This window comes from Entelurus aequoreus, linkage group LG07, assembly GCF_033978785.1.
Source record: "Entelurus aequoreus isolate RoL-2023_Sb linkage group LG07, RoL_Eaeq_v1.1, whole genome shotgun sequence".
Classification (NCBI taxonomy): Eukaryota; Metazoa; Chordata; class Actinopteri; order Syngnathiformes; family Syngnathidae; genus Entelurus; species Entelurus aequoreus.
Genome location: NC_084737.1, coordinates 28,088,751 through 28,114,770, shown reverse-complemented (window position 1 = coordinate 28,114,770; position 26,020 = coordinate 28,088,751). Strand labels below are relative to the sequence as shown.

The 26,020-nt window shown below is 42.1% G+C and overlaps 2 protein-coding genes across 4 annotated transcripts in view; both read right to left on the bottom strand.

The window, feature by feature from the left end:
- LOC133653634 (formin-like protein 3) overlaps nt 1-13,193 on the bottom strand; it is a 74,490-nt gene extending 61,297 nt beyond the window's left edge. For all 3 annotated transcript variants that reach the window (XM_062053136.1, XM_062053137.1, XM_062053138.1), the window contains exon 1: nt 12,749-13,193. In XM_062053136.1, coding sequence (XP_061909120.1) covers nt 12,749-12,862 — 114 coding nt within the window. In that variant the 5' untranslated portion in view covers nt 12,863-13,193. The remainder of the gene's footprint in view (nt 1-12,748) is intronic.
- Nucleotides 13,194-15,702: 2,509 nt separating this feature from the next.
- Nucleotides 15,703-26,020, bottom strand: part of LOC133653632 (extended synaptotagmin-1-like) — a 50,720-nt gene continuing 40,402 nt past the window's right edge. The window contains exons 22-31 of the mRNA XM_062053131.1: nt 23,023-23,118; nt 22,884-22,955; nt 22,732-22,818; nt 22,508-22,654; nt 19,909-20,015; nt 19,691-19,786; nt 19,478-19,609; nt 19,291-19,396; nt 16,737-16,786; nt 15,703-16,667 (exon numbers count right to left, since the gene is read on the bottom strand). Coding sequence (XP_061909115.1) covers nt 16,640-16,667; nt 16,737-16,786; nt 19,291-19,396; nt 19,478-19,609; nt 19,691-19,786; nt 19,909-20,015; nt 22,508-22,654; nt 22,732-22,818; nt 22,884-22,955; nt 23,023-23,118 — 921 coding nt within the window. The 3' untranslated portion in view covers nt 15,703-16,639. The remainder of the gene's footprint in view (nt 16,668-16,736; nt 16,787-19,290; nt 19,397-19,477; nt 19,610-19,690; nt 19,787-19,908; nt 20,016-22,507; nt 22,655-22,731; nt 22,819-22,883; nt 22,956-23,022; nt 23,119-26,020) is intronic.

The window sequence follows — 26,020 nt, the reverse complement described above, 5'->3', positions numbered from 1 at the left end:
AGTGCACTAATAGCTTGTTTTAAAATGTCTCTGACAATCTTGCACTTTTTGTTTTGAAATGACGTGAATGTTTGTGCCACAGTTTAATAAATACAGTTTTGGTAAATTAACTTTCCCTCTCTGCATGAAAGTTTAAAATTAGCATATATTAATGCAGTATGAACCAGAATGTTTTAATGTAGACACAAAATCATTATACTGGTGTGATTATATGCATCAAGTGTTAATTCAAGGCTAAGGCAAAATATCGAGATATATTACGTGTATCGTGACGTGGCCTAAAAATATTGAGATATTAATAAAAGGCCATATCGCCCAGACCTAGATCCACATCTTTATTGTCTCAAAATCTTTTTTTGTCATTTGTGTAAATGTTAACAAATTCAGCGAATAATTTCCTGGACACAATAGAACTTTGAAGGTAAAAACCAAAGGATTCCATCCATTCATCCATTTTCTACCGCTTGTTTCATTGTGTAATAGATAGTAGTTTTTGCTTCTGTTTAGTTATTGTGTACCATTGACCTTGTTTTAATTCAACAAGTGGGTTCCCTCCGGGTACTCCGGCTTCCTCCCACCTCCAAAGACATGCACCTGGGGATAGGTTGATTGGCAACACTAAATTGGCCCTAGTGTGTGAATGTGAGTGTGAATGTTGTCTGTCTATCTGTGTTGGCCCTGCGATGAGGTGGCGACTTGTCCAGGGTGTACCCCGCCTTCCGCCCGATTGTAGCTGAGATAGGCTCCAGCGCCCCCCGCGACCCCGAAGGGAATAAGCGGTAGAAGATGGATGGATGGAATTGTATCTAATAAAAGAAAATAATGAAGTAGAAAGACACTTCATAACTTTTATATTGAAGTTCAAAAGATGTATATTTATATGCTGGTTGAAAAGAGCCCCTTGGGAATTTCATAGTGCATTATTTGACCCTGTTTCTTAAGCAACCAGAATCAAAATTGAAACCAGAATCTTACAAATTCAAACAATACCAAACCCTAGTCTTGCTGGAACAAAAAAAGGCATTTTTGTTTCCAAACTCTTCCTGCAAATTTGGAAGCATATAATTGTCCAACATCAATATAGTTTAATAGTACCAGTTTTGTCATTACTTTTATTTATAAAGTGTATGTGCAACATGCTTGTAATGAACTCAAAAATAACTCAAGCTCTTAAATGAAGGGTTGCAAAAAGCTGAGTAGATTCCTGTCAGGAAGTGGAAAGGGAAAATGGGGCCTGAGATGTTTTCCTAAAACATTAACTAGGCATATTTTGAGCTATCAAAATGAGGAAAAAATTGTGAAAGAGTTTTTCCAGAGGATCCTGTATTAAGTTCAACTTGTCTCAGGGAAGTAAAAGTTAAAAAAAAGAAGCAGAAATAAACAGCAGTCTACACCCACAAAAGTACCAAACCAACCCCCAGCATGACAAATTGCACGTTTGTGTGATGTGGGCGATAATGCCATTTGGTTATCATGTGACCTGCGACAATGACATCACATGAAGAACAGCGTACGTGACAGTATCTAAAGATACATTCATCACACTGGCTTTTTATTAATGAATCTTGGAGATATTGTTCCTTTTCCTCTGTGTGGAAACACAATGAGAGGAGACAGGATGAGCTGTTGTCGTCATGGGGCTGCTAGGACTTCCTGAACGTGTCGGCAAATCAAAAACTTGCTTGAGTAATGTCAGATTTGTTCTGAAGCCGCAGCATGGAATATGAGTGTTTGTTTCTTCGCGCATCACGGCAAACAATATGCGTATGTGTGGATGAATTGTGGGTGTTTTTTCCAGCTCGGGGGTAAAAGCTGAGAGTGTGAGAAAACACTGCCCCCCTTTCTCTTAACAGACATCCGATCAGGCTATCGCTCATTGGACGAGTAATCTGAACTAGGAGGCCACAACAAAGCAGGAATTTTACACAAAGATTTTGGAAGACTGTAAGCAAACAAAGAAGTTGCTCTTGAGACCGGCATAGATGTTGATGCTTGTTTGCAAACAAAACAGTGGCCTACTCAGTTACAGGCTTGTTAAGTCATCCATTTAACAGGTCAGATCACATCTGTCATTTGCGTGCAAATGTATCTCCAACCAGCAAACAGACGTTTTGACATTTTGATGAATTAGTCCAATACCAATTAAGAGTAAGTAGGTTTTGTCAGAGCTAAATATCTACAGTTGAAAATCTATAAAGCTAACAATATTCAAGTATCTTTTCTATATGCCATCTAGTTTCGACTAGAGTAATCCCTGTTTACTTTGCACTTCAAATGTTGTGATTTAAAAAAATAACAAATACATTTAGTTAAATTAGGTTTAATGTATGTTTTATATTTATTATTATGTTGTGGAGATCAATAAATATTCACCATAAAGCATGACTTCCGTTTTCGTCTTCAGGGTGAACCCTACTAAAGATAATGTGACGCTAATCTATCATCTATCTAAGTTGCCCACCTATTGGCAGAACAACGTTTTGATGGACTTGATCTTCAACTCCTGTCTCATCAATAACACATCTACATATTTGTGAGGTTATGACGCGAGCGATATCGAACGACAACAGCTGGCCGACGTAGCATCAGACGTTCGGAGCGGCGCCTCAGGCTAACTGAGACTGCTATCAGTCATCAGCAACTACCGGGCCAAAGTGGGGATAAACTCTGTTGATGCACTTGATCTTCGACATCAATAACACAGCTTTGGCCTGAGAAACGTGGAATGACAATGCGGACATACAATGCTAACTTGGAATGTTGACGTCAAAGCTAACTATCATAGATTGGACAAGTTGACCATGTTTTTGCAGAACAACACATGCCATGTTTTCACCAGTTCTAACTACCAAGGATGTGACAAAGCATTTGCACGCCGTGTTATAGTGCCTGGGTGAGTGTTATAGCAATGATGCTTGCAGGATCCACCGGGCTACCTGTAAATACTGTAATCTACAGTGAAACACTTTTGGGTGAAACGAGTGTAAGGGTGACTATATGAATGTTATTTCCTCTTTAAAGGGCTCCAATAATGTATACTTTTTTTACTTTTGTAAAAAAGTATTTAGAAAGTTGTAAACAGATTTTTTATGCTCAAACTATGAACAAATATTTGATTTGACAATAATAATCCTTCGCGAAAATCTGTTTATCGTGGCCATGTCTGGTATACCAATTAAAAGCAATTAACGAGGAATGACTGTATTATCATCCTATGCTAATGAGCCTATAGTGAGTTTTTATTAGACAATTGTTCTGTTAATCAACTGGTGTAATACTTGACCTGTCCAACCCTGCCCAACAATGAACAAATGGTTCAAACAGGAGTTCCCTAGAAAGCGTTGCAACTGCAGTTAGGTAGTGTGAAATCCTCCTTGCAGTCAAAGACAACACCGTTTAATTACAGCTGTGCCTCCTTTCTCGCTTTGCTCCCCTCTCATTTGAATTCACAGCTCTCCAATGCGGTGAAAGCGAAACATTTCCCTTCTTAGTCATTTTTTAATAAACCTTCCACATAAAGGCCTACTGAAATTAATTTTTTTTATTTAAACGGGGATAGCAGATCCATTCTATGTGTCATACTTGATCATTTCGCGATATTGCCATATTTTTGCTGAAAGGATTTAGTATAGAACATTGATGATAAAGTTTGCAACTTTTGGTCGTTGATAAAAAAAGCCTTGCCTGTACCGGAAGTAGCGTGACGTCACAGGTTGAAAGGCTCCTCACATTTCCCCATTGTTTACAATGCAGCGAGAGCGATTCGGACTGAGAAAGCGACGATTACCCCATTAATTTGAGCGAGGATGAAAGATTTGTGGATGAGGAACGTGAGAGTGAAGGATTAGGGTGCAGTGCAGGACGTATCTTTTTTCGCTCTGACCGTAACTTAGGTACAAGGGTTCATTGGATTCCACACTTTCTCCTTTTTCTATTGTGGATCACGGATTTGTATTTTAAACCACCTCGGATACTATATCCTCTTGAAAATGAGAGTCGAGAACGTGAAATGGACATTCACAGTGACTTTTATCTCCACGACAATACATCGGCGAAGCTCTTTAGCTACGGAGCTAACGTGCTAGCATCGGGCTTAAATGCAGATAGAAACAAAAGAAATAAACCCCTGACTAGAAGGATAGACAGAAAATCAACAATACTATTAAACCATAGACATGTAACTACACGGTTAATGCTTTCCAGGCTGGCGAAGCTTAACAATACTGTTGCTAACGACGCCATTGAAACTAACTTAGCAACGGGACCTCACAGAGCTATGCTAAAAACAATAGCTATCCACCTACGCCAGCCCTCATCTGCTCAACAACACCCGTGCTCACCTGCGTTCCAGCGATCGACGGAGCGGACGAAGGACTTCACCCGATCATAGATGCGGTCGGCGGCCCGGAGACGGAGGAAGTCAAGGTGAGGTCGGCGGCTAGCGCGTCTGCTATCCATCTCAAAGTCCTCCTGGTTGTGTTGCTGTAGTCCGCCGCTAATACACCGATCCCACCTACAACTTTCTTCTTTGCAGTCTTCATTGTTCATTAAACAAATTGCAAAAGATTCACCAACACAGATGTCAAGAATACTGTGGAATTTTGAGATGAAAACAGAGCTTTTTGTATTGGATTCAATGGGGTGCGAATACTTCCGTTTCAACGATTGACGTCACGCGCTTACGTCATCATACATAGGCGTTTTCAACCGGAAGTTTAGCGGGAAATTTAAAATTGCACTTAATAAGTTAACCCGGCCGTATTGGCATGTGTTGCAATGTTAAGATTTCTTCATTGATATATAAACTATCAGACTGCGTGGTCGGTAGTAGTGGGTTTCAGTAGGCCTTTAACTTGCTTCTAATGGTGACAGGAAGTGGGTTCAACATGATATTCCATCGTTCAGCCTCACAGCTAAAGCACTAGCATTGATTTCCGTCTTTGAGGCTTTTTTGTAGGTAAAGAATCAAATATCCCGCAAAAAAGCCAGATGTTCATTCAGCTCCCGAGCGAGAACAAACTTGAAGGGCAGTATTGTTGGTGTCCCTTAATCAGCTTCCCAAACGTTGAAACATTGTAGTATGGGTTATACTTGTATAGCGCTTTTCTACCTTCAAGGTACTCAAAGCGCTTTGACAGTATTTCCACATTTACCCATTCACACACACATTCACACACTGATGGCGGGAGCTGCCATGCAAAGCGCTAACCAGCAGCCATCAGAGGCAAAGGGTGAAGTGTCTTGCCCAAGGACACAACGGACGTGACTAGGAAGGTAGAAGGTGGGAATTGAACCCCAGTAACCAGCAACACTCCGATTGCTGGCACAGCCACTCTACCAACTTTGCCACGCCGTAAAGAACTATATGTTTAAACTGATATTGTTGTTGTTGTGCTGGGACTCTTCACCCGTGAGCGTACTCCGGTTAGGGAATAAGGACACCGTTTTACTTTTTAACTTCTTTTTTATATATTGCTTTGTAGCAGCAGCAGCTAAGCACACTCTCACGTACACACACTGTTCAACACATTGCCCGAAGGACCCCGGAAAGTAAACATAGCTGCCCGGTAAACTGCCTGACTCAAAACAGACGTAACATAAAGGTGCATGACTACAATAATAGCTTGTTTACGTCAACAATAATATAGTCAATTATATTCAACAATTATCATATTAAATAGGGAACTTTCTCTTAATCTTCTGACAAAGGGAATTTATAACAATATCTAAGAGACAATAAGTTATAAATAACTGCAGGGATTGGTGATGAATCAAGGAAAAGGAAGTATTCTTTCATTCCTGTGAGGCCGACATCCTGTTTGTTCTCCTCAGTGCGTCCATGCGGGGCTGAGGGAAGCCCCCGCCGACGGACGATATACAGGAGGAATGACAGGAATGCAGGTACATGAACGCCTCAATAACTCATGCAGGCCACGCTCTTTGACAGGCTGCCCAGTAAAAAAAAAAGGCAAAGGTCAGCCAGAAAGAAAGAGCAACAAATCTGATCTCATGCTGTGTTGAGATAGAACTTTTAAATCAACTAAAATGTCCGAGGATTTTTTTTCTGCATAGGGAAGGTTACAGCATGTAACAACCAAGACCAAAAAAAGAGAGAACAATTTTTGCAAGAATCTCCCCAAATGAAGTTATCAGAAATTACATTAAAACAATCAAAACATTATCCAAACAATTTAAACTGCTGTAAAGAGTTTGCACCTATTAATTTAAAAACAAGTGAATACCCAAAAGTTTATTTCAGCACAAAAGGCACCGGGGGGATGAGGCCCCCTTTCTAAAACAACACAGACTGACAGAGTCCCTATTGTACTGAGGAGGAAACCACTTCTCCAACCTCCTGCCTTGCAAAGTGCAGCTGCATTAGCATCTTGAAATCCCCCCACAGACAACACAACCTCCACAAGCATGCATCAGGTAGTGTGAACAAAGACTTAATCGTTTATGAAGCCAATGATGTGGGCTAGTGTGTAAGCATGCAGCTGTGTTAGTGAGTGAACACAGGCAATGTTGTATGATAATTGCGGACATGATGCATCTGCTCAGTCGTGCACTTTTACTTGACCCCTGCTTTCCAAATAACTGCGAGGACAGAATTACAGAAGCCCTAAAAGTGCCTATAAAACGTAGCCCACTTGGGGGAATTGTAGCTCGAGGGCGCGCAGGGCCAGGTGAACGGCTAAAACCCTGAGTTAACTGCATTCGCCCGATTCTCATAATCCCCCTCTTCCTCTGAGGTCGCGGTGGTGGGTGCCTGAGCCAGATGTACACACATCTTCCTTTTTTAGAAAAGGGCTCGTGTGTAAGGACTCAGGAGAAGAAAAGTTGGGCGCACAAATGAAAGGCAATAAATAACGCTAATTTAGATTTTATGCTCAGTAAACACTTCTCACATCTTGACTCCATTAGTTCCACTTATCTTTCCACTTTCGTTGGACTTGAAGAAGCAGCTAGTCTGTCACACTGTCAACACTGAAACTCTTCATCTGTGTTTTGCATGATGCAACTGCATGTCAACGACTAAACCATTGTGGGATTGGATTAGTGTGACTGATCAGTTAGGATGCTAAAGCAGTCAGAAACTAAAACTGTTCCCATGTAGCCCCCCCTCAACCAACAATATGTCTGCTGTGTAAAAAAAATAAGTTGGTAAAGTCATTACCACTGAAAACAGTGGCAGGCGGCCACGCAGTTCAAAGGGAATTTTCCCTCCCCGAGTTCTCCTGCGGCTTCAGTGCGGACCAGACCGCAGGAATCCAGCAGTGGACTAGTGAAAGAAGATCCCATGCCAGACGTACACCTTTGAAAGTGCCACCCACTCCTTTTACATCGTTTTCATAAAGGCAGGCTCATATGGAGAAGGTTAGGTGCAAGACATAGTGGATTCTGGGAGTGGAGAAGTAGGAAACATTGACTGACTGACTGACTGACTGACTGACTGACTGACTGACTGACTGGGCAAATGAATTACATTGAGAGAGTAAGAGTTCCTAAGGATGAGCATAACAACTGATTAAACGATTGATCGCATTGTGTGGAATTGATTGTGGAATTATCAGATCTTGAAGAAACTAAGGCAGAATGTTGTGCACTGTTGGCTGCAACCAGCAGAGGCACTGTTGATTCTGTCTCAACTAGTTTTGGGGCATGAAGAAGAATATTTTGCCATCAGCTATGTTACATGCTACATAGAATTGAATGTTTAATCTGGTGTAGGGATATAACGATTATTGGTACAATGATACACCGTGCTAAAATCCAGACAGTTAGTATTCCATCAATCCATCCATCCATTTCCTACCGCTTGTCCCTTTTGGGCATACTTGCCAACCTTGAGACCTCCGATTCCGGGGGGTGGGGCGGGGGTGTGGTTGTGGGCGTGGTTCAGAGGGGAGGAGTATATTTACAGCTAGAATTCACCAACTCGAGTATGTCATATATGTATATATATATATATATATATGTATGAAATACTTGACTTTCAGTGAATTCTAGCTATATATATACTGTATATATATATATATTTATTTTATTATACATATAAATAAAAGAAATACTTGAATTTCAGTGTTTTGGAGGCTATCCAGCAGATGGCAGTATTGTCCTGCTTAAGAGTGTCACAACATTGCTGTTTACGGCAGACGAACTGCTTTACGGTAGACGAAAAGGTGACTGCTGTGTTGTGTGTTGTTACCGCGCTGGGAGGACGTTAATGAAACTGCCTAACAATAAACCCACATAAGAAACCAAGAACTCACCCTCGATCATTCTACAGTTATAACGTGATTGGGCAGGCACACTGTTTATATCGTGGGAAAGCGGACGTGAAAACAGACTGTCGCCGCTGTCCCCACTCAGGTCCGCATGGAGCTGGAGGGGGCGTGGCCTCCAGCTCCGGCTGAATTCCGGGAGATTTTCGGGAGAAAATTTCTTCCGGGAGGTTTTCGGGAGAGGCGCTGAATTCCGTGAGTCTCCCGGAAAATCCGGGAGGGTTGGCAAGTATGCTTTTGGGGTTGCGGGGGGTGCTGGAGTCTATCTCAGCTGCACACGGGCGGAAGGCGGGGTACACCCTGCACAAGTCGCCACCTCATCACAGGGCACAACCGTTACAAATTGTAATTATCGTAAAACTGTGATTGATTATCACATGTGGAAAAACTTAGCGATTCTGCTCATTTCCTAAAAAAGATGCTAGCTTAAATGCTAACATACTGTAAATATAAAAACACATTTTAAACACGTTTTAAAAGGAAAACTTGGTTAAAATTTTTCAGTATAAGTACTTTATGAGCACATTTAACAATACCGTGATAATAATGATAACCGGGATAATTTTGGTCACAATAACTGTGATATGAAATGTTCTTATTGTCACGTCCCTAAATTGGTATGATATTTTGTAAAATAAAAGATAATATGGAAAAACACTTTCCCAAGTATTCTACTTTTAGCATTGACACAGATAAAAGGTATTAGGTACACTTACACGCTCGCCGATCAATTCAGTCTGTAGCACTTATATCCCTGCATGTTGTACATTGGTGTTATTATATAAAATAATATTTGATCCTATCTTTTTTGTGTTTTCTCATTGTTCCTCACCCGAGCTCACCCCCTCTGGCTGAGCGCTTGACTTAATTTCCAAATAAGTATGTTCACCTCGCTGTGACATCACGGCGTAGCGAGACAGCAAACCCCACAAACAGAAAACTGTGTGCAACCCAATATGCATGAACCTGAGGATTTGATGCTTTGGCATAGTTTACCACGAGTATCCAACAACATTGTAACAACACTTATGAGACAAGACAAAATTCATCCCTCAATTCTCCTAGTGTTTTTTTCCCTAATGATATGTTTAATGGGTTGGTGAAATTGCTCTCTGTGAATGTTCTGAGCTTCCGTTTCTATGCAATATCGGGCAGAATCATGCTACCCAGTGGGCATTTTTGTTGATGCAGCACAATTCCCTACTAAGTACTGGTAACTGTAAAATTGGCCTTATTCAGACAACATACATGTTGAGAATAAATCAACAGTGTCATTCTTATTATGCTCTCCTTGAATCTAAATTGTTCCATACAATTACTGTTGTGCCAAATTGGGCTGCCACTGAGCATATAGACAGGACTTTACGTCCCAATCAGACCAGCTGGCATGTTATGGGTCCAAAAAATCCTGTTACTTCAGATGCAAGCAGCTGTTATAGCCACAGCAAATAAAACTGAAGAAAATCAAAGAGAAGACAATGTGTTCTTGCAATTCATTTGCAGGAATCAAACTCCTCCTCCTCCATCATCTGCTGTGGAGAGGTCCTGTTAGAGTCATTAGGCCAGCAATGTTACTACAAGGGGCGAAGGCTGCTGCACACATGACATCATTCTGGGCCGCTGTCATCCCGCTGGGACGTCTGTGTGCTTTTGTCTGGGAGGATGGGCAATTGCTACACACACATGCATCCACATTTATTTACACACCTTTTTACACCAGCAGGCTGTGGTCCAAAAGAGAGGGGAAATAGCCCATGTAAAAATACCTTTTCATGGAAAGTAATCTGATTGATGCCAGCTACAAAAACACACCAAAGCAATCAGCTTAATTTAGACATAACTATTTTGGTCCAAAGTATGAAAAAAATTACCAGACTCTTTGCCAGATGAAGGAACCACCTGAAGAGACTCTAGTGAAGTAGCTTTATCTCTCGGGCCAGGGAGAGGGACCATTGTCTGATTAGAAAACTAAAATATACAAGCTTGTTATGCTCTTGCACAAAGTGAAGGAAGTGTGTAGTTACTTGGGAGCAGGGTGGAGAGCTTGTGAAAGAAACAACATGAATGTTGAGTCTACTGCCCTCTTGCCTAGAAATCTTCTCTGCATGGCTGCACATAATAACAGTGAATGAGTTGCACTTGAGTTGCAAAGATGCAGAGTATGGCGACATGAGAAAGGAGTTGTTTAGAGGAGGTTCCTTGGCTACAGATGCACTGGAGGCATCAGTCACATCCACCAACGTCCAGTAATGTAATTAAGTCCAGCAGGGAGCTGTGCTGTATTGTACTGTGCTGTGTCTAATTGTCATGCAAGCTTTAGAGGTGATTCTTGCGGAGCTCATGTCTTTTGAAGGGATGATATTATGATTGTTTTTGGGGACGTCGTGGGGCTGTTGGGAGAGTGGCCGTGCCAGCAACCTGAGGGTTCCTGGTTCAATCCCCACCTTCTACCAACCTCGTCACGTCCGTTGTGTCCTTAAGCAAGACACTTCACCCTTGCTCCTGATGGGTAGTGGTTAGGGCCTTGCATGTCAGCTCCCGCCATCAGTGTGTGAATGGGTGAATGTGGAAATAGTGTCAAAGCACTTTGAGTACCTTGAAGGTAGAAAAGCGCTATACAAGTATAACCCATAACTCCTTGTTTTATACATTTAAAACACTTATGGTCTACATAACATGTGATGGTCAAAATGTTGCATATATTATGATTTACAGACCATCTTCAAGCCGCTTTCTGACGGGTCTTCAGGATGCCCCCTTTTGTGGGTGCGCTTTTTTACATGCCGAAACCCTTCTTCAGGACAACCCCCTTCGACTGCGTCTCCACCCCGTCAGCCATGTTGTAGTTTTTAGTGCTTCCATATAGATATAAGTTTGAACTAGGTACTGAACCGGTACAATTCAGAGGCGGGATAGTACCGAGTATGATTCATTAGTATCGCGGTACTATACTTATACCGGTATACCGTACAACCCTAGTTTGAACTATACACTACTTCTTTTTTTTTTAAATGGCAAAGGAGGAGGATTTTAGCATGCATGTGCAAATACGAACCAGTCTGCCCCAGAACAAGAGGATAGTGAAAAATAAAAAAACTTACGGACTACAAATTTATAAATGGTGGCTTATATTCACTGTTACAAGCCGGCTTCTGATGGCAGCCGTAACTGAAAACAAGTTTTAAACCCCTGCGCTAGAAAATGAGCTGACAGCTTATGCTTTAAGCTTGTCGTCTAATAATAACAATAATGGATTAGATTTATATAGCGCTTTTCTAGACACACTTCACAGAGAAGTGAGAACCGATCATTCATTCACGCCTGGTGGTGGTAAGCTACATTTGTAGCCACAGCTGCCCTTGGGTAGGCTGACGGAAGCGTGGCTGCCAGTTTGCGCCTACGACCCCTCTGACCACCACCCCATCATTTATTCACCAGTGTGAGCGGAACTGGGGGAAAGGGTGACGCCCCACAACTAGCACTCTCGCCTCCCAATCAGCGGATCCTGGTCCAAGGACCACTGGTGGTAGATCACAGCGGGTTGTGCATTTTTCCCCAATGGAGACTAAATCTGTATCGTCATCAATCAATCAACCAATCAATCAATCAATCAATGTTTATTTATATAGCCCTAAATCACAAGTGTCTCAAAGGGCTGTACAAGCCACAACGACATCCTCGGTACAGAGCCCACATACGGGCAAGGAAAACTCACCCCAGTGGGACGTCAATGTGAATGACCATGAGAAACCTTGGAGAGGACCGCGTATGTGGGTAACCCCCCCCCCCCCCCCCCCTCATGAATTATAAAAGATCACCTCAAGGGGAAGTTGCTAAAATAACCAAAATAAACTTAAAGTCCCCTTATGTTGGAAGGTCCCAAAAAGTTCACATTGGATGACAGTAGTGTCACTTGACAGAAAAAGTGGGTGTTGACTGAGAGCTCATCAGTACAAGAGCTCAACTTCATTCTGAAGAGGGTCGGTGGGTGTGTGTGCGTGGGAGTTTAAGGGGGATTCAGAGAATGTCTTCACATGTTTGGCCAATTTTTAAACAACTTTTACAGTAATCACAATGGAGTGATGAGATGTGTTGAAGGATATACAACACATACATACATACATACATACATACACAACACACATTTGTCCCGTGTTGCGTTCGCTGCCCTGCAGCCAAATGCTCAGTTGCCTGACTTTTGAGGAGACAAAAGAACCACAGGACAGGAGGGGTTGGGGGAGTAAAAGCAGGCAGGGTAAGGGGCGGGACAGTCTCCAAATAGTTCAAAATAAACGATTAAAAAACGATTAAATCGAAATGACCAGTGTTGGTTTTAAGTTCCACTATTTCCAACCTTGAGACGTTCAATGCAACCGTTCCGTTTGATTTTAATATTTGCACCATCATCATAACAATGTGAGATGATAATAATAATAATAATAATAATAATAATAATAACTTACCAAAACAATGGCAAACTTCTCCTCCAGCTCGGTCGGGTCCGGCATTGGCACCTTTAGAGGCATAATGTGATGCTTCATCTCCGACTGACCGTCCACACTTTCTATATTACCCATTTCTATATCCTCTTAATACACTACTTTTGGAGTTAAATCCAAATCAGGTAAATAAAAAAATCTCCTTCGTATTCCAGCGATGTGATTAGCGTAACAATCCAAACGATCCACTTCTCCAGTATAAAAACTGACAGTCCAGTAGAGTCGCTGTGCTGACCCCAAATGCCATTTAATCACATTTACAGCTCACTTTCCTTTCGTAGTCTGAACAAGTTTGTAAGTCAAAAAGTCCAACTTTTCCCGTATCCCTCCGCAAACCATGACTGACGCGACTATTTCGCTTCTAACTTTCAAAATCGCGACCAAGCGGTTATGAAGTTGCTGCTGGACTTTCTTGGCCACGACGTGTTTCCATTCATTATTGTTGTGTGAGCCGAGTGGGCGGGGCCTCTTGCTATCAAACACACCCCCTCGCGGAGAGGCGGCAACGCTATTAGTCCATGCGCCTGTCAATCAATTCTGAACCTCTGCCCCAACTCTGACATCTGTCGCCAAGCAGCTGGACGGAGGTTAATTGAAGATTAGTACCATCTGGTGGTGATAAAAGGTAATTACATTTAGACCTTTAGAAAAAATAAAGTGGATTTAAACCTAATGACAATATATAGATAGATAGTACTTTATTGATTCCTTCAGGAGAGTTCCCTCAGGAAAATTAAAGCATCCATCCATTTTCTACCGCTTGTCCCTTTTGGGGTCGCGGGGGGTGCTGGAGCCTATCTCAGCTGCATTCGGGCGGAAGGCGGGGTACACCCTGGACAAGTCGCCACCTCATCGCAGTGCCAACACAGATAGACAGACAACATTCACACTCACATTCACACACTAGGGCCAATTTAGTGTTGCCATTCAACCTACAAAATTAAAACATGTCTTACTTTTGAATTATTCTCTAATTTAATGTAATTTACAGCGCCAACTAGTGCACTGTTTTGATGAGAGAAACAATACACTACACCAGTGGTTCTCAAACTTTGTTCACCAAGTACCACCACATTAAACACTTGGCTCTCCAAGTACCACCATAATGATCAAACATTAAATACGGTAGCGTAGTAAGCTTAAATGTTCATTAAAACAAGGCGGAAGTTTGATTTAACAAGTATATTAAATATTGTGGACCACTGTAACATTACACACCATTTGAACAGTAACATTGTGTGTAAACATTTAATTAAGCGATTATTTGGCGTAGCACAAGATGGGGCTTGTGTACCACTAGTTTAAGAATCACTGCTCTACACACAATATACTACTATACCATGATTTTATTTTAGTTATACAATGGTACCTTAACTTAAGAGTATTTTGAGATAAGAGTTGTCTCTGGACTAATAGTTATGCTTTAAGTTGCAACCAAAAAATGTGAGTTCCAAGCCTTTAGTTGGCGTAGCAAAGATCAAAGTGAACCCCGTAACATCCGACCAAAACATCTGGTGTTACTTACTAGCATTAACTTTTAGCAAGAGATCTACATAACTTTTCCAAGCATGAGAAGGAAAAAAAGTGAGTGTGAAGTAGCTGAGAAGTAGATGTGGATGATATTCATTGAATTAAAGAAATGATCAAAAACATGACCGAGTGTGTCGCCAATTTTGCAAAGTATTTTGAGCATATCACTGCTAGTCTGCATTATACTGAAGCAGAATGAGTCGAACGTTAGTTAAGAATGTTAAAATAATATCCAAACAGCGGACATTTATCCATGGAATTATGGAAAAGCTGCTGATGGTGTGTTTGATGGAGAAGCAGCTGAAAGGAGATACTATAGAAGTTCACTCTCCAAGTAAAATGCTGTACTTTATTATTATGTTACTTCATAAAACTACTGTAGTTGTTTGTAGTAAATGCTATTGTGTTGTTTTTATACATGATTTCTTAACCCAAAATTTGCTTTTCTTTTTAAAAGGCATGCTGCATGGTAAAATTGTGCTGTTTGTGGGGCGCCAAGCACCAATTTAATTGATTTCAGTGGGAGACGTTTGAGATACAAGTGTTTCAAGTTAAGAACCAATTAAACTTTTTTAAGTTGAGTTATTACTGTATTGACTTTGACAACGGATGGATTAATGTAAAAAAAAAAAAAAAAACATTGAAAATTCTAGCTTTTTGTTGTTTCGTAAATTTCATGCCATACCTCTTTAATGATTTTATGGATGATACGCAAAAAAAAATGTTTCTTATTGGTAACACATATCAAACATTTTCATTTTATATGAAAAAGTAATAGCAGTGAGTCCTTATGTCCACCACACAAGACACTGGAAAAATATGTTCCTTTCAGTATCATAAAAATGACATACTAAAACCAACTTAAACCATACTTACTTAAAAAAAAACACTTACTTTCCACCTTTAAAAACACAATAAGTGGATACATTGAATATTTCACTTATTTTGTGCCCATAAAAGCCTTTTTGGAAGACAGATCTTATTGGACAACAAATCACTAAAAAGCCCATGATGTCCTCTTTACAACACAACAGGTTTTAGTCTTGCAGATTGTTTTGAAGTAGAACTAAGGCTACAAAACTCTTGTCTGTTACTTCAAAAGAGGACAAAAATGCATTGCTGGGTCCCAGGTTGCACAACACGGGAATTACATCTCCAGAAAAATATTGTAGTGTAATATGAGACGGCTTCTATAAAATGTTTCTTTATTAGTCTAAAATATTATTATCATATATTATATTTATAGTTACATTTACCATTATATTAATACAAGTAAGAATACTATATTTTGTTACACTTTTATGTTTTCATTACTACCAAGACCTATCATGTTTACAATAATAGATTCTTGTCTATGAAGGTTTAAAATGATTATCCGTACAAAACAGATTCTCAAGTCGTTTTGGTTGATGGGAGTGCAAACTTTAATTAACAACTTCAAAGCTGATGTATACGATGTCAAAAACAGCAGTTTTATCTTGAACATCTTTCAAATACACAAGTGATGAAGTGATGACAGTCGTGCAACACAAAGTCCCCAGCACTTGTGTACTATTTACTCATTTCTTGTGATGGAAAGAGCTGCTTTGCATGGGAAAACCTACTTATAGAAGCTTGCGTTTAGCACTACGTATGCAAGAAAGCGTGCGTTCCATGTGTACCATCAAAGTCTTGGTAAAAGCACAGTGATTAGGACTGCTTGGAGTTTCATAGCTCTGATCACTTTGTAATACTTTCAGTTATAAAAGTAACATTTAGTCATAAATCTCTGGTTTAAACATATAAAACATTGTCTGGAACATAACCCAATAACACTGTTCAAAGTTTTGTTGATACTTAAGGCAATAATAAAACGCACACAAAGCAATATTAGGAATTGGTTTTTAGACTGTAAAAAACGAAGCTCTAATCTCTTTCAGTCGAGTCGGAGGGTACAAATTTACACAGCATTGTCATAGCTTTGAATATTAACCACAGAATATAACTTTTATAGCCTTTTATATTATCACCTCTTATAATTGTATATACAAATGTTGTATTCTGTGCAACATAGTCGCATTAATAAATATCTATTCAGCCGCAATATTCTACTGAAGAATGTGTCTTAAGGATGCATCACAGGTAACATTTCAGAGATGACAAGCTAGCTTCCTTGAATAAATACTGATGGACTGCTGTTTTGTGGAGCAGATGCTTTGTCTTTGTTTTTTGGTTTCTTCAGCAAAGATGGAAATTGCCATAAAGCTGAATATACAAACGCACAAATCACAGGTCACAGAAGCAACACTACATGTTAAATAGTACGGGCGATCAGCGTTCATTTCTCTAGACGAACTCTGGTATCAAATCGTACCTGCGGAGAGGAAATAGAAAAGTTGTTATTCCTACGAACTTGGTGGCTAACAGAATTTTGGATCTTTACCACAGAGTGACGCCAGTCTTCAGGTCTATTTGGTCCAGGTCCAGCTGCAGCTGGAAGAAGGGAAGAATTATAAGCACTTGTGTGACTGTGTACTTTCAAACATAGCTAAAAATGCAAGGTCGTAGACAACCATAATGTATCTCACATGCCATTTTTTGCACATTATGTGAACACACAGAAGCCCAATTACACCGTATTTGCTCTACACAGTGGAGAAGTTAGTCAATTCCACATGATCAAAAGCAGTGATTCTCAACTGTTGAGTCACAGGTTTTTATTTGGTAGAATATGAACGAGTCGAGTTGTTTGAACGACTCTTTTATTTGAACAAGCTAGCCAGTACCAATGATGGTGACAGCAAGCGAGGTTGCATTCAGGAGCACTCAGAATTATGAGCATCAAACAGCTCAAATAAGTTATTTTTTGCACGTTCTCTACGTTCTGAATTGCTGCAATAATGATGACAATTGGTTGTATTTCTAATTTTTGAATGTATTACTTTGTTATCATTGTATTCATAGAATTAAAATATTTAAATTACTGGTCTGTTCAACTTAAATGTCACGGGGAAAAAAGGCATTGTTGTGGGTTCTTTTTCCCGTTTGTTTTAAAAAAAAAATTGGTCACTGGTCAAGCACCAGCATTGTTTTTAAAGTACTGATTTGGTACTACGATTGGTTCAAATGTAAACAATACACATCATTGACAATGAGAACCGATTCGCAGTTGCAAGCTCTTTTTTATTCACTCATTTCAATAAATGAGAGCATTGTGCAAAATTTAGTTGATTTCAATTCAGACAAGGCAAGAACCTAATTTTACTTAATGGCTGGGCTACTGCTCTTTTATATATCGCTATTGTTCGCTCTATAATCTATTTACTACTGTTTTAGGAAGACAGTTTTAAGATATGTCCAGGGAAAACAGATACAAAACTTATGTTAATTAATGTGCACCGTCCCTGTAAAAGAAACCAATAAATAAACAAATAACTACAATATTTTCAGTCTTTGATTAAACTAAATGAGCTAACGAAAATACTAGAAACCGCTTCCTGTAAGACACACAACAGTTCTGCGCCACATTAATTTAATGTATTGTTAAATGAATAGACCTGTTAGTGTTAAAGGCCTACTGAAACCCACTACTACCGACCACGCAGTCTGATAGTTTATATATCAATCATGAAATCTTAACATTGCAACACATGCCAATACGGCCGAGTTAACTTATAAAGTGCAATTTTAAATTTCCCGCTAAACTTCTGGTTGAAAACGTCTATGTATGATGACGAATGCGCGTGACGTCAATCGTTGAAACGGAAGTATTCGGACACATTGAATCCAATACAAAAAGCTCGGTTTTCATCGCAAAATTCCACAGTATTCTGGACATCTGTGTTGGTGAATCTTTTGAAATTTGTTTAATGAACAATGAAGACTGCAAAGAAGAAAGTTGTAGGTGGGATCGGTGTATTAGCGGCGGACTACAGCAACACAACCAGAAGGACTTTGAGATGGATAGCAGACGCCCTATCCGACGCTAGCCGCCGACCGCACGGATGATCGGGTGAAGTCCTTCGTCGCTCCGTCGATCGCTGGATTGCAGGTGAGCACGGGTGTTGATGAGCAGATGAGGGCTGGCTGGCGTAGGTGGATAGCTAATGTTTTTAGCATAGCTCTGTGAGGTCCCGTTGCTAAATTAGCTTCAATGGTGTTGTTAACAACAGCATTGTTAAGCTTCGCCAGGCTGGAAAGCATTAACCGTGTATTTACAGGTCCATGGTTTAATAGTATTGTTGATTTTCTGTCTATCCTTCCAGTCAGGGGTTTGTTTCTTTTGTTTCTATCTGCAGTTAAGCCCGATGCTATCACGTTAGCTCCGTAGCTAAAGTGCTTCGCCGATGTATTGCCGTGGAGATAAAAGTCACTGTGAATGTCCATTTCGCGTTCTCGACTCTCATTTTCAAGAGGATATAGTATCCGAGGTGGTTTAAAATACAAATCCGTGATACACAATAGAAAAAGGAGAGAGTGTGGAATCCAATGAGCCAGCTTGTAACTTAGTTACGGGCAGAGCGAAAAAAGATGCGTCCTGCACTGCACTCTAGTCCTTCACTCTCACGTTCCTCATCCACAAATCTTTCATCCTGGCTCAAATTAATGGGGTAATCGTCTCTTTCTCGGTCCGAATCGCTCTCGCTGCTGGTGTAAACAATAGGGAAATGTGAGGAGCCTTTCAACCTGCGACGTCACGCTACTTCCGGTACAGGCAAGGCTTTTTTTATCAGCGACCAAAAGTTGCGAACTTTATCGTCGATGTTCTCTACTAAATCCTTTCAGCAAAAATATGGCAATATCGCGAAATGATCAAGTATGACACATAGAATGGATCTGCAACCCCCGTTTAAATTAAAAAAATTAATTTCAGTAGGCCTTTAATGAAACGTGAGCATTATTGTATGCAACAGAGTATATGTTGGATTCATACATTAGATTGTGCTGTTGTCCCCAATGTTATGAACAGAGTGTACATGTTACATAACCATACTTACTTTGCCAATGAGCTCCCTCTCTCTGCTCATGAAGGAGACGCTGTTCTTCACAGACAGATCCAGCCTCCTCTGTGTCGCCTCCTCCAGAGAAAAGTCAAAGTCAAACCTATGGAAAAGGAGAGTTTAGTGAGTCCTACATGTGTCGTGGCGCCTCTATGACCGTCACTTGATGGCACATTTGTCTCACCTCTCGTTGAATTCTGGGTTGAGGTCTCTCTTCTTGGTGGCGGTTCTCCTCTTGGTGGTCGCTTTCTTGTCGGGCAGCAGGATGAGGGTAACGTAAGGGTCAGCCCCGTCCTTTGAGCATGCTGTCAGGCCTCTGCACACACGTACATGTCATGTTTACTATTTACTGTTATTATAATATCAAGTGACACATAAATATCATGCCACGTGAGACCTGCACGCATGGACGGTGATGTAAAGCCTGCTTTCCTCTGTGGAGTGCCCAATGGTGAGCTTCACCTGGCCAGATGCACTTGACGTATCACTGGCCCTAAAAATAAATTAAATGTATGAAATGTAATGTATGTAGTAGCAGGCAATTGATTGTTGGTGATCATCAAATAGACCGGCAGACAGCTGCTATCTTATCTCCATGGAGAATTAATGACTCACTTGGCGAATCTGTGCCTGAGGTCCAGATGGGAGGGATCCCACCTGGGAATGACTGTCTCTCCACTTCCGTCATCCCTGCGGCATACTGCCAACTGAGTGTCCAGGATCTGCAAGGCATATGGACACACAAAATAATCCAAAAGTTTTGCTATGTTATGCTTTAAAGGGCCACACAATAACAAAATGTTTATTTTTGTGTTTGTAGTTTGCACTGCACTGCATCAGATGTTTATTTTATTTTCTTGTGTACTGAATAAAACAATTATTAGAAACCCCTCTCTGTATGATGTGGTGCAGTTTTGCACTACTTTCAACTAATACTGTATACATGTTGTTAGATAATTAGCAATTTTGATAAAAGATCTTTATCAGCAGCTCTAGTTTTGGATTACACATTTAGAGCTTGATTTACTTACACTTTGCGTGTATTAAAACACCTGCAAACTTGATAGCGTCTAAGTCTGTGTGCAGAAGATTGTGTCTCTTAAAGGGGAACTGCACTTTTTTGGAAATTTTGTTCACAATCCTTATGAAAGACATGACGACGGATGGATTTTTTTTAATGCATTCTAAATAATAAATAAACGTAAAGCCAATGGGAGCTCTCACCTGAAAAGTAGATGGCTGAGTAGGGAATGGAACTGGCGAGAACGACACGAAAAGCGCTTATTCTCCCCCGCTCTCCTACCACATTTCTTCGCGAGGATTATGAGACATTTTTCACCTAAATAGGAATAATGAACATCCCAGCAGTCGGCATCCTAATGACAGCAGACCTTGTACAGTAAATGATGTTTCATTATATTTGTTGGCTCTCAATAAGTCTGCAGTGAGTAATAGTCAGTGATGAAGAAAAAAAAGCCAATGTTGTGATGCGTTTTTTAAATTAATGTGCTGTGTATGCTTAAAATGAACAAAATACGTAAATAAATGTTACAATAAATGTGCCTGTTACTACATTACGTGTATACTTACATCATGTATATAAAACCCTATTGGAGGTGTTTGGACATATTTTCAGGGGCTCTATTGGCAGAACTGAACGGCTTCCATAGGCTTCATTGTAAGCGGACATTTGATAGAATGTATTTAATATCTAGAATGCATTAAAAAAAATCAATACATCCTCATATCTTTCATAATGATTGTGAACGATAGGCAAAAAAAAAAAAAACGCAGTTCCCCTTTAAATGAGCAAAATAGCATGCACAATCCAGTTAGCGTGTCTGTCCTCATGTATATAAATAAATGATAAATGGGTTATACTTGTATAGCGCTTTTCTACCTTCAAGGTACTCAAAGCGCTTTGACAGTATTTCCACATTCACCCATTCACACACACATTCACACACTGATGGCGGGAGCTGCCAAGCAAGGCGCTAACCATCAGCCATCAGGAGCAAGGGTGAAGTGTCTTGCCCAAGGACACAACAGACATGACTAGGATGGTAGAAGGTGGGGATTGAACCCCAGTAACCAGCAACCCTCCGATTGCTGGCACGGCTACTCTACCAACTTCGCCACGCCGTGCCCAGAATATATGCTGATTATTAAAAGACCCACAATACTGGGAGGAGAAGATGCAAATATAATCAATGTGATCAATGTCAAATGTGATTTATAAAGACTAAAACTGTTTTGCTTCTCTGTTTCAAACGGCTAAAATGTTTGTGCAAACTAGCACAGGTATGCACAAATGGTTGTGAGAAAGGAGGCGATCTTGCTGCTGATTGACAGAGAGAATATTACACCTGTGTGCTTGTCAACATATTTATACTATCGGAAATAAAAATATTAGACATATTGTTGATTTAGCAATGATGTTTTATCATTTTATAGCTGCTGTATGACTTAAGAGACTGATTTAAACAAATTCAATTGATTTGTTTTGGTTTCTTCTGTTTTTTTAACAGTGTTCAACGGTGTCTTGAAATTTGCATTTTCTTGCAACTGGATCATTCCAGATGCACTTTCAGCATGCTAAAAATAGGTTACGTTGTCTAGATCACACTTCAAAAGATGGTTCATAATATATTTGTGAGCTGCATGTCAACAACATTACAAAACACCACAGGTTGGAAACTATGCTGCAATAAATGTGGAGGGAAAAGTGTATTTTTTTTAGTCACAGCTGGTATAAATCCTCATTTAAATAGGGCGGTCTGCACCACTTTATGCTTGTTATCAATTGCACATGCAGTAGATCACCCGCAACACGCCCACTAATAGTACACACAATTTTATAGTTTGCACACGCTATTTAGCACTTTTTATTTGGGATATCAGTAGATCAGGCCCACAGTGTAATAATTCTGTATGTTCATTTTAATATGCTCCTTTAAGTGATTGTTCATACTAGCATCTATGAAGTAACTATTACTACGTACAATATTGATTTTGATAGCATAAGATGAAAAAAAAATGGTGGTCCAGTGGTGCTTTGACATCCCTTTTAACCTCCATCCCTGCTTGGATATGCAAATATGCTGACTCTTGCCTTGTGTAGGTCATACCTTCCAGCATTAAATTATACAGCAAAAATAAGTATCTCGTAACAACATTAGGTGCTGTGCGTATTTAACAGACTAAATATGCACACCTTGAGTGTCACCCTTAATAGGATCTGGCTCTCTGGCAGAGCTCCGTCCAGGGCGAGCCAGCGGTCCAGCACCATGTTCGGCTCAGCCATCACTTCCCTGAGGGGGAGAGTCAAGGACCCAAGAACCTGACCCCAGCTGTGAGACAGCTGGTGGAAGACACACATGCTTAGTTACGCTTCGACTGAATTACGCCATGTCTGTGCACCGTCACTCTGACTCTCACTTTCACTGTGAGCGTTTCATCTCTGGGATCTCGAACCAAGTAATGAAACGCTTCATCCCATCTCGGAGATGTGGATCGCTCGCAGACCTGATGGACAACAAGTTGATGGACTTCAGTGGTCGAGTAGTGCGAGTCAAATATCTTTGCCTTACCTTAGTTTTGTGTGAGACATTTTTTAAGAGAACCTCTGCTCCAACTTTGGGCTCCTTTCCATTTTTCTTCAACTGGAATCAACAATAAACGCTTAGATGTAGTCTTTTATTGGTCATGTGATAAGAGATGGGATCTTACCGATATGCCATGAGCACGCTCAGCATACACGAAGAGCACAGCTGCGGAGGGAAGAACTTTGTTTTGGAAGGACTGCTGGGATTGGTACTGCAGGATCTGTAGGAGCAGTAAAATTAGTTTTAATTAGAAGATCAGGAACATAAATGCTGTCAAATTATTATTTTTTTAATCAGATTAATCACACTTTTGAAATTGGATTATTTAAGATTAGGTATGTGGGCTTGTATTAAGCCTCAGGGAGTTGAACGCCCCTGCCTTACACAGTTCCGGGTCACCCTTGGGCAAGGTGTAGCACCCGAATGCCCCCCCCATCAGGGTTACGATGCCCCCCATGAACTACACTAAAAGAGGATGCGTTACCCGGCCCGGAGGAAGCCCGGGGCCCTCCTCCGGAGCTAGGCCCGGAGGTAGGGCTCGTCAGCGAGCGCCTGGTGGCCGGGCTTGCCACGGAGCCCGGCCGGGCACAGCCCGAAGAAGCTACGTGGACACACCATCTTCTCTGCCACGTGGGCCCACCACCCGCGGTCGGAACCAGTGGGGTCGATTGCGCTGCCAAGTGGATGGCGGTGAAAGTGGAGGCTCCGGACGGACCAATTCGGGGCAGCAGAGGCTGACTTTCGGGACGTGGAACGTCTCTACGCTGGTGGGAAAGGAGCCTGAGCTGGTGCGAGAGGTGGAGCGCTACCGGTTGGATCTGGTGGGGCTTACCTCTACGCATAGCAAGGGCTCTGAAACCACACTCCTGGACAAGGGATGGACCTTGTTCACTTCTGGAGTTGCTCAGGGTGTGAGGGCACAGGCGGGTGTGGGGATACTCACGAGTCCCCGGCTGAGTGCCTGTACGTTGGAGTTCACCCCAGTGGACAAGAGGGTCGCCTCCCTTCGCCTTAGGGTTGGAGGGGGGAAAACTCTGACTGTTGTTTGTGCATACGCACCAAACAAGAGTTCAGAGTATTCAGCCTTCTTGGATACCTTGCATGGGGTCCTGTATGGGGCGCCGGCAGGGGATTCCATAGTCTTGCTGGGGGACTTGAACGCGCACGTGGGCAATGACAGTGATACTTGGACTGGCGTGATTGGGAGGAACGGTCTCCCTGATCTGAACCTGAGTGGTGGATTGTTATTGGACTTCTGTGCTAGTCACGGACTTGCGATAACAAACACCATGTTCAAGCATAAGGATGGTCATAGGTGTACCTGGTACCAGAGCACCCTAGGCCAAAGATCAATGATCGATTTTGTAATCGTATCAGCTGATCTGAGGCCGTACGTTTTGGACACTCGGGTGAAGAGAGGGGCTGAACTGTCAACTGATCACCATCTGGTGGTGAGTTGGGTTAGATGGCGGGGGAAACCTCTGGACAGACCTGGCAAACCCAAGCGTGTAGTGCGGGTGAACTGGGAACGTTTGGAGGAGTTCTCTGTCCGGAAGGACTTCAACTCTCACCTCCGGCGGGACTTCTCTGCCATCCCTGTGGAGGTTGGGGACATTGAACAGGAATGGGCAATGTTCAAAGCCTCTATTGCTAAAGCTGCAGATGCGAGCTGTGGCCAGAAGGTCTTAGGTGCCTCAAGGGGCGGTAACCCTCGAACACCCTGGTGGACAGTGGTGGTCAGGGAAACCGTCCGACTGAAGAAGGAGTCCTACCGGGGTATGTTATCCCAGGGGACTCCGGAGGCAGTTGCAAGGTACCGACGGGCCCGAAGGGCAGCGGCCGTGGCTGTGGACGAGGCTAAGCAGAGGGTGTGGGAGCAGTTCGGGGAATCCATGGAGAAGGACTATCGGGCGGCACCAAAGCTGTTCTGGAAGACCATACGGCACCTCAGGAGGGGGAAGCAGGGAACCATCCAAGCTGTGTACGGCAAGGATGGGACTTTGCTGACTTCAAGTGAGGAAGTCGTGGGGCGTTGGAAAGAGCACTTTGAGGAACTCCTGAACCCAAATACATCAGACACACCCTCCCTGATAGGAGCAGGGCCTGAGGATGATGGGGGATCGACGTCGATCTCTCGGAGTGAAGTCACTGAGGTAGTTAGACAACTCCACAGTGGCAAAGCTCCGGGGGTTGACGAGATCCGTCCAGAAATGCTGAAGGCTCTGGGTGTTGATGGGCTGTCTTGGTTGATACGCCTTTTCAACATTGCGTGGAAGTCTGGGACAGTGCCGAGGGAGTGGCAGACTGGGGTGGTGGTTCCCCTTTTCAAAAAGGGGGACCAGAGGGTGTGTGCTAATTACAGGGGTATCACACTACTCAGCCTCCCTGGGAAAGTTTACGCCAAGGTACTGGAAAGGAGAGTCCGGCCGATAGTCGAACCTCAGATTCAAGAGGAGCAATGTGGATTCCGTCCTGGTCGTGGAACAACTGACCAACTCTTTACGCTTGCGGGAATCCTGGAGAGGGCCTGGGAGTATGCCTATCCAGTCTACATGTGTTTTGTGGATTTGGAGAAGGCGTATGACCGCGTCCCTCGGGAGATCTTGTGGGAGGTGCTGAGGGAGTACGGAGTGAGGGGAACCCTGTTGAGGGCCATCCAATCACTGTACAACCAAAGCGAGACTTGTGTCTGGGTGCTTGGATGTAAGTCGGATCCGTTTCCAGTGGGGGTTGGTCTCCGCCAGGGCTGCGCTCTGTCACCTATCCTGTTTGTGATTTTCATGGACGGGATTTCTAGGCGGAGTTGTGGCCATGGCGGAGAGGGTATACGTCTCGGGGGGATAAAGGTTGCGTCACTGCTGTTTGCAGATGATGTGGTCCTGATGGCACCTTCGGTTCGTGACCTTCAGGTCTCACTGGATCGGTTCGCAGCCGAGTGTTCAGCGGCTGGAATGAGGATCAGCATCTCCAAATCTGAGGCCATGGTTCTCAGCAGGAAACCGATGGTTTGTACAGTCCGGGTAGGGGACAGGACTCTGTCCCAGGTGGAGGAGTTTAAGTATCTCGGGGTCTTGTTCACGAGTGAGGGAAAGATGGAGAAGGAAATCAGCCGGAGAATCGGA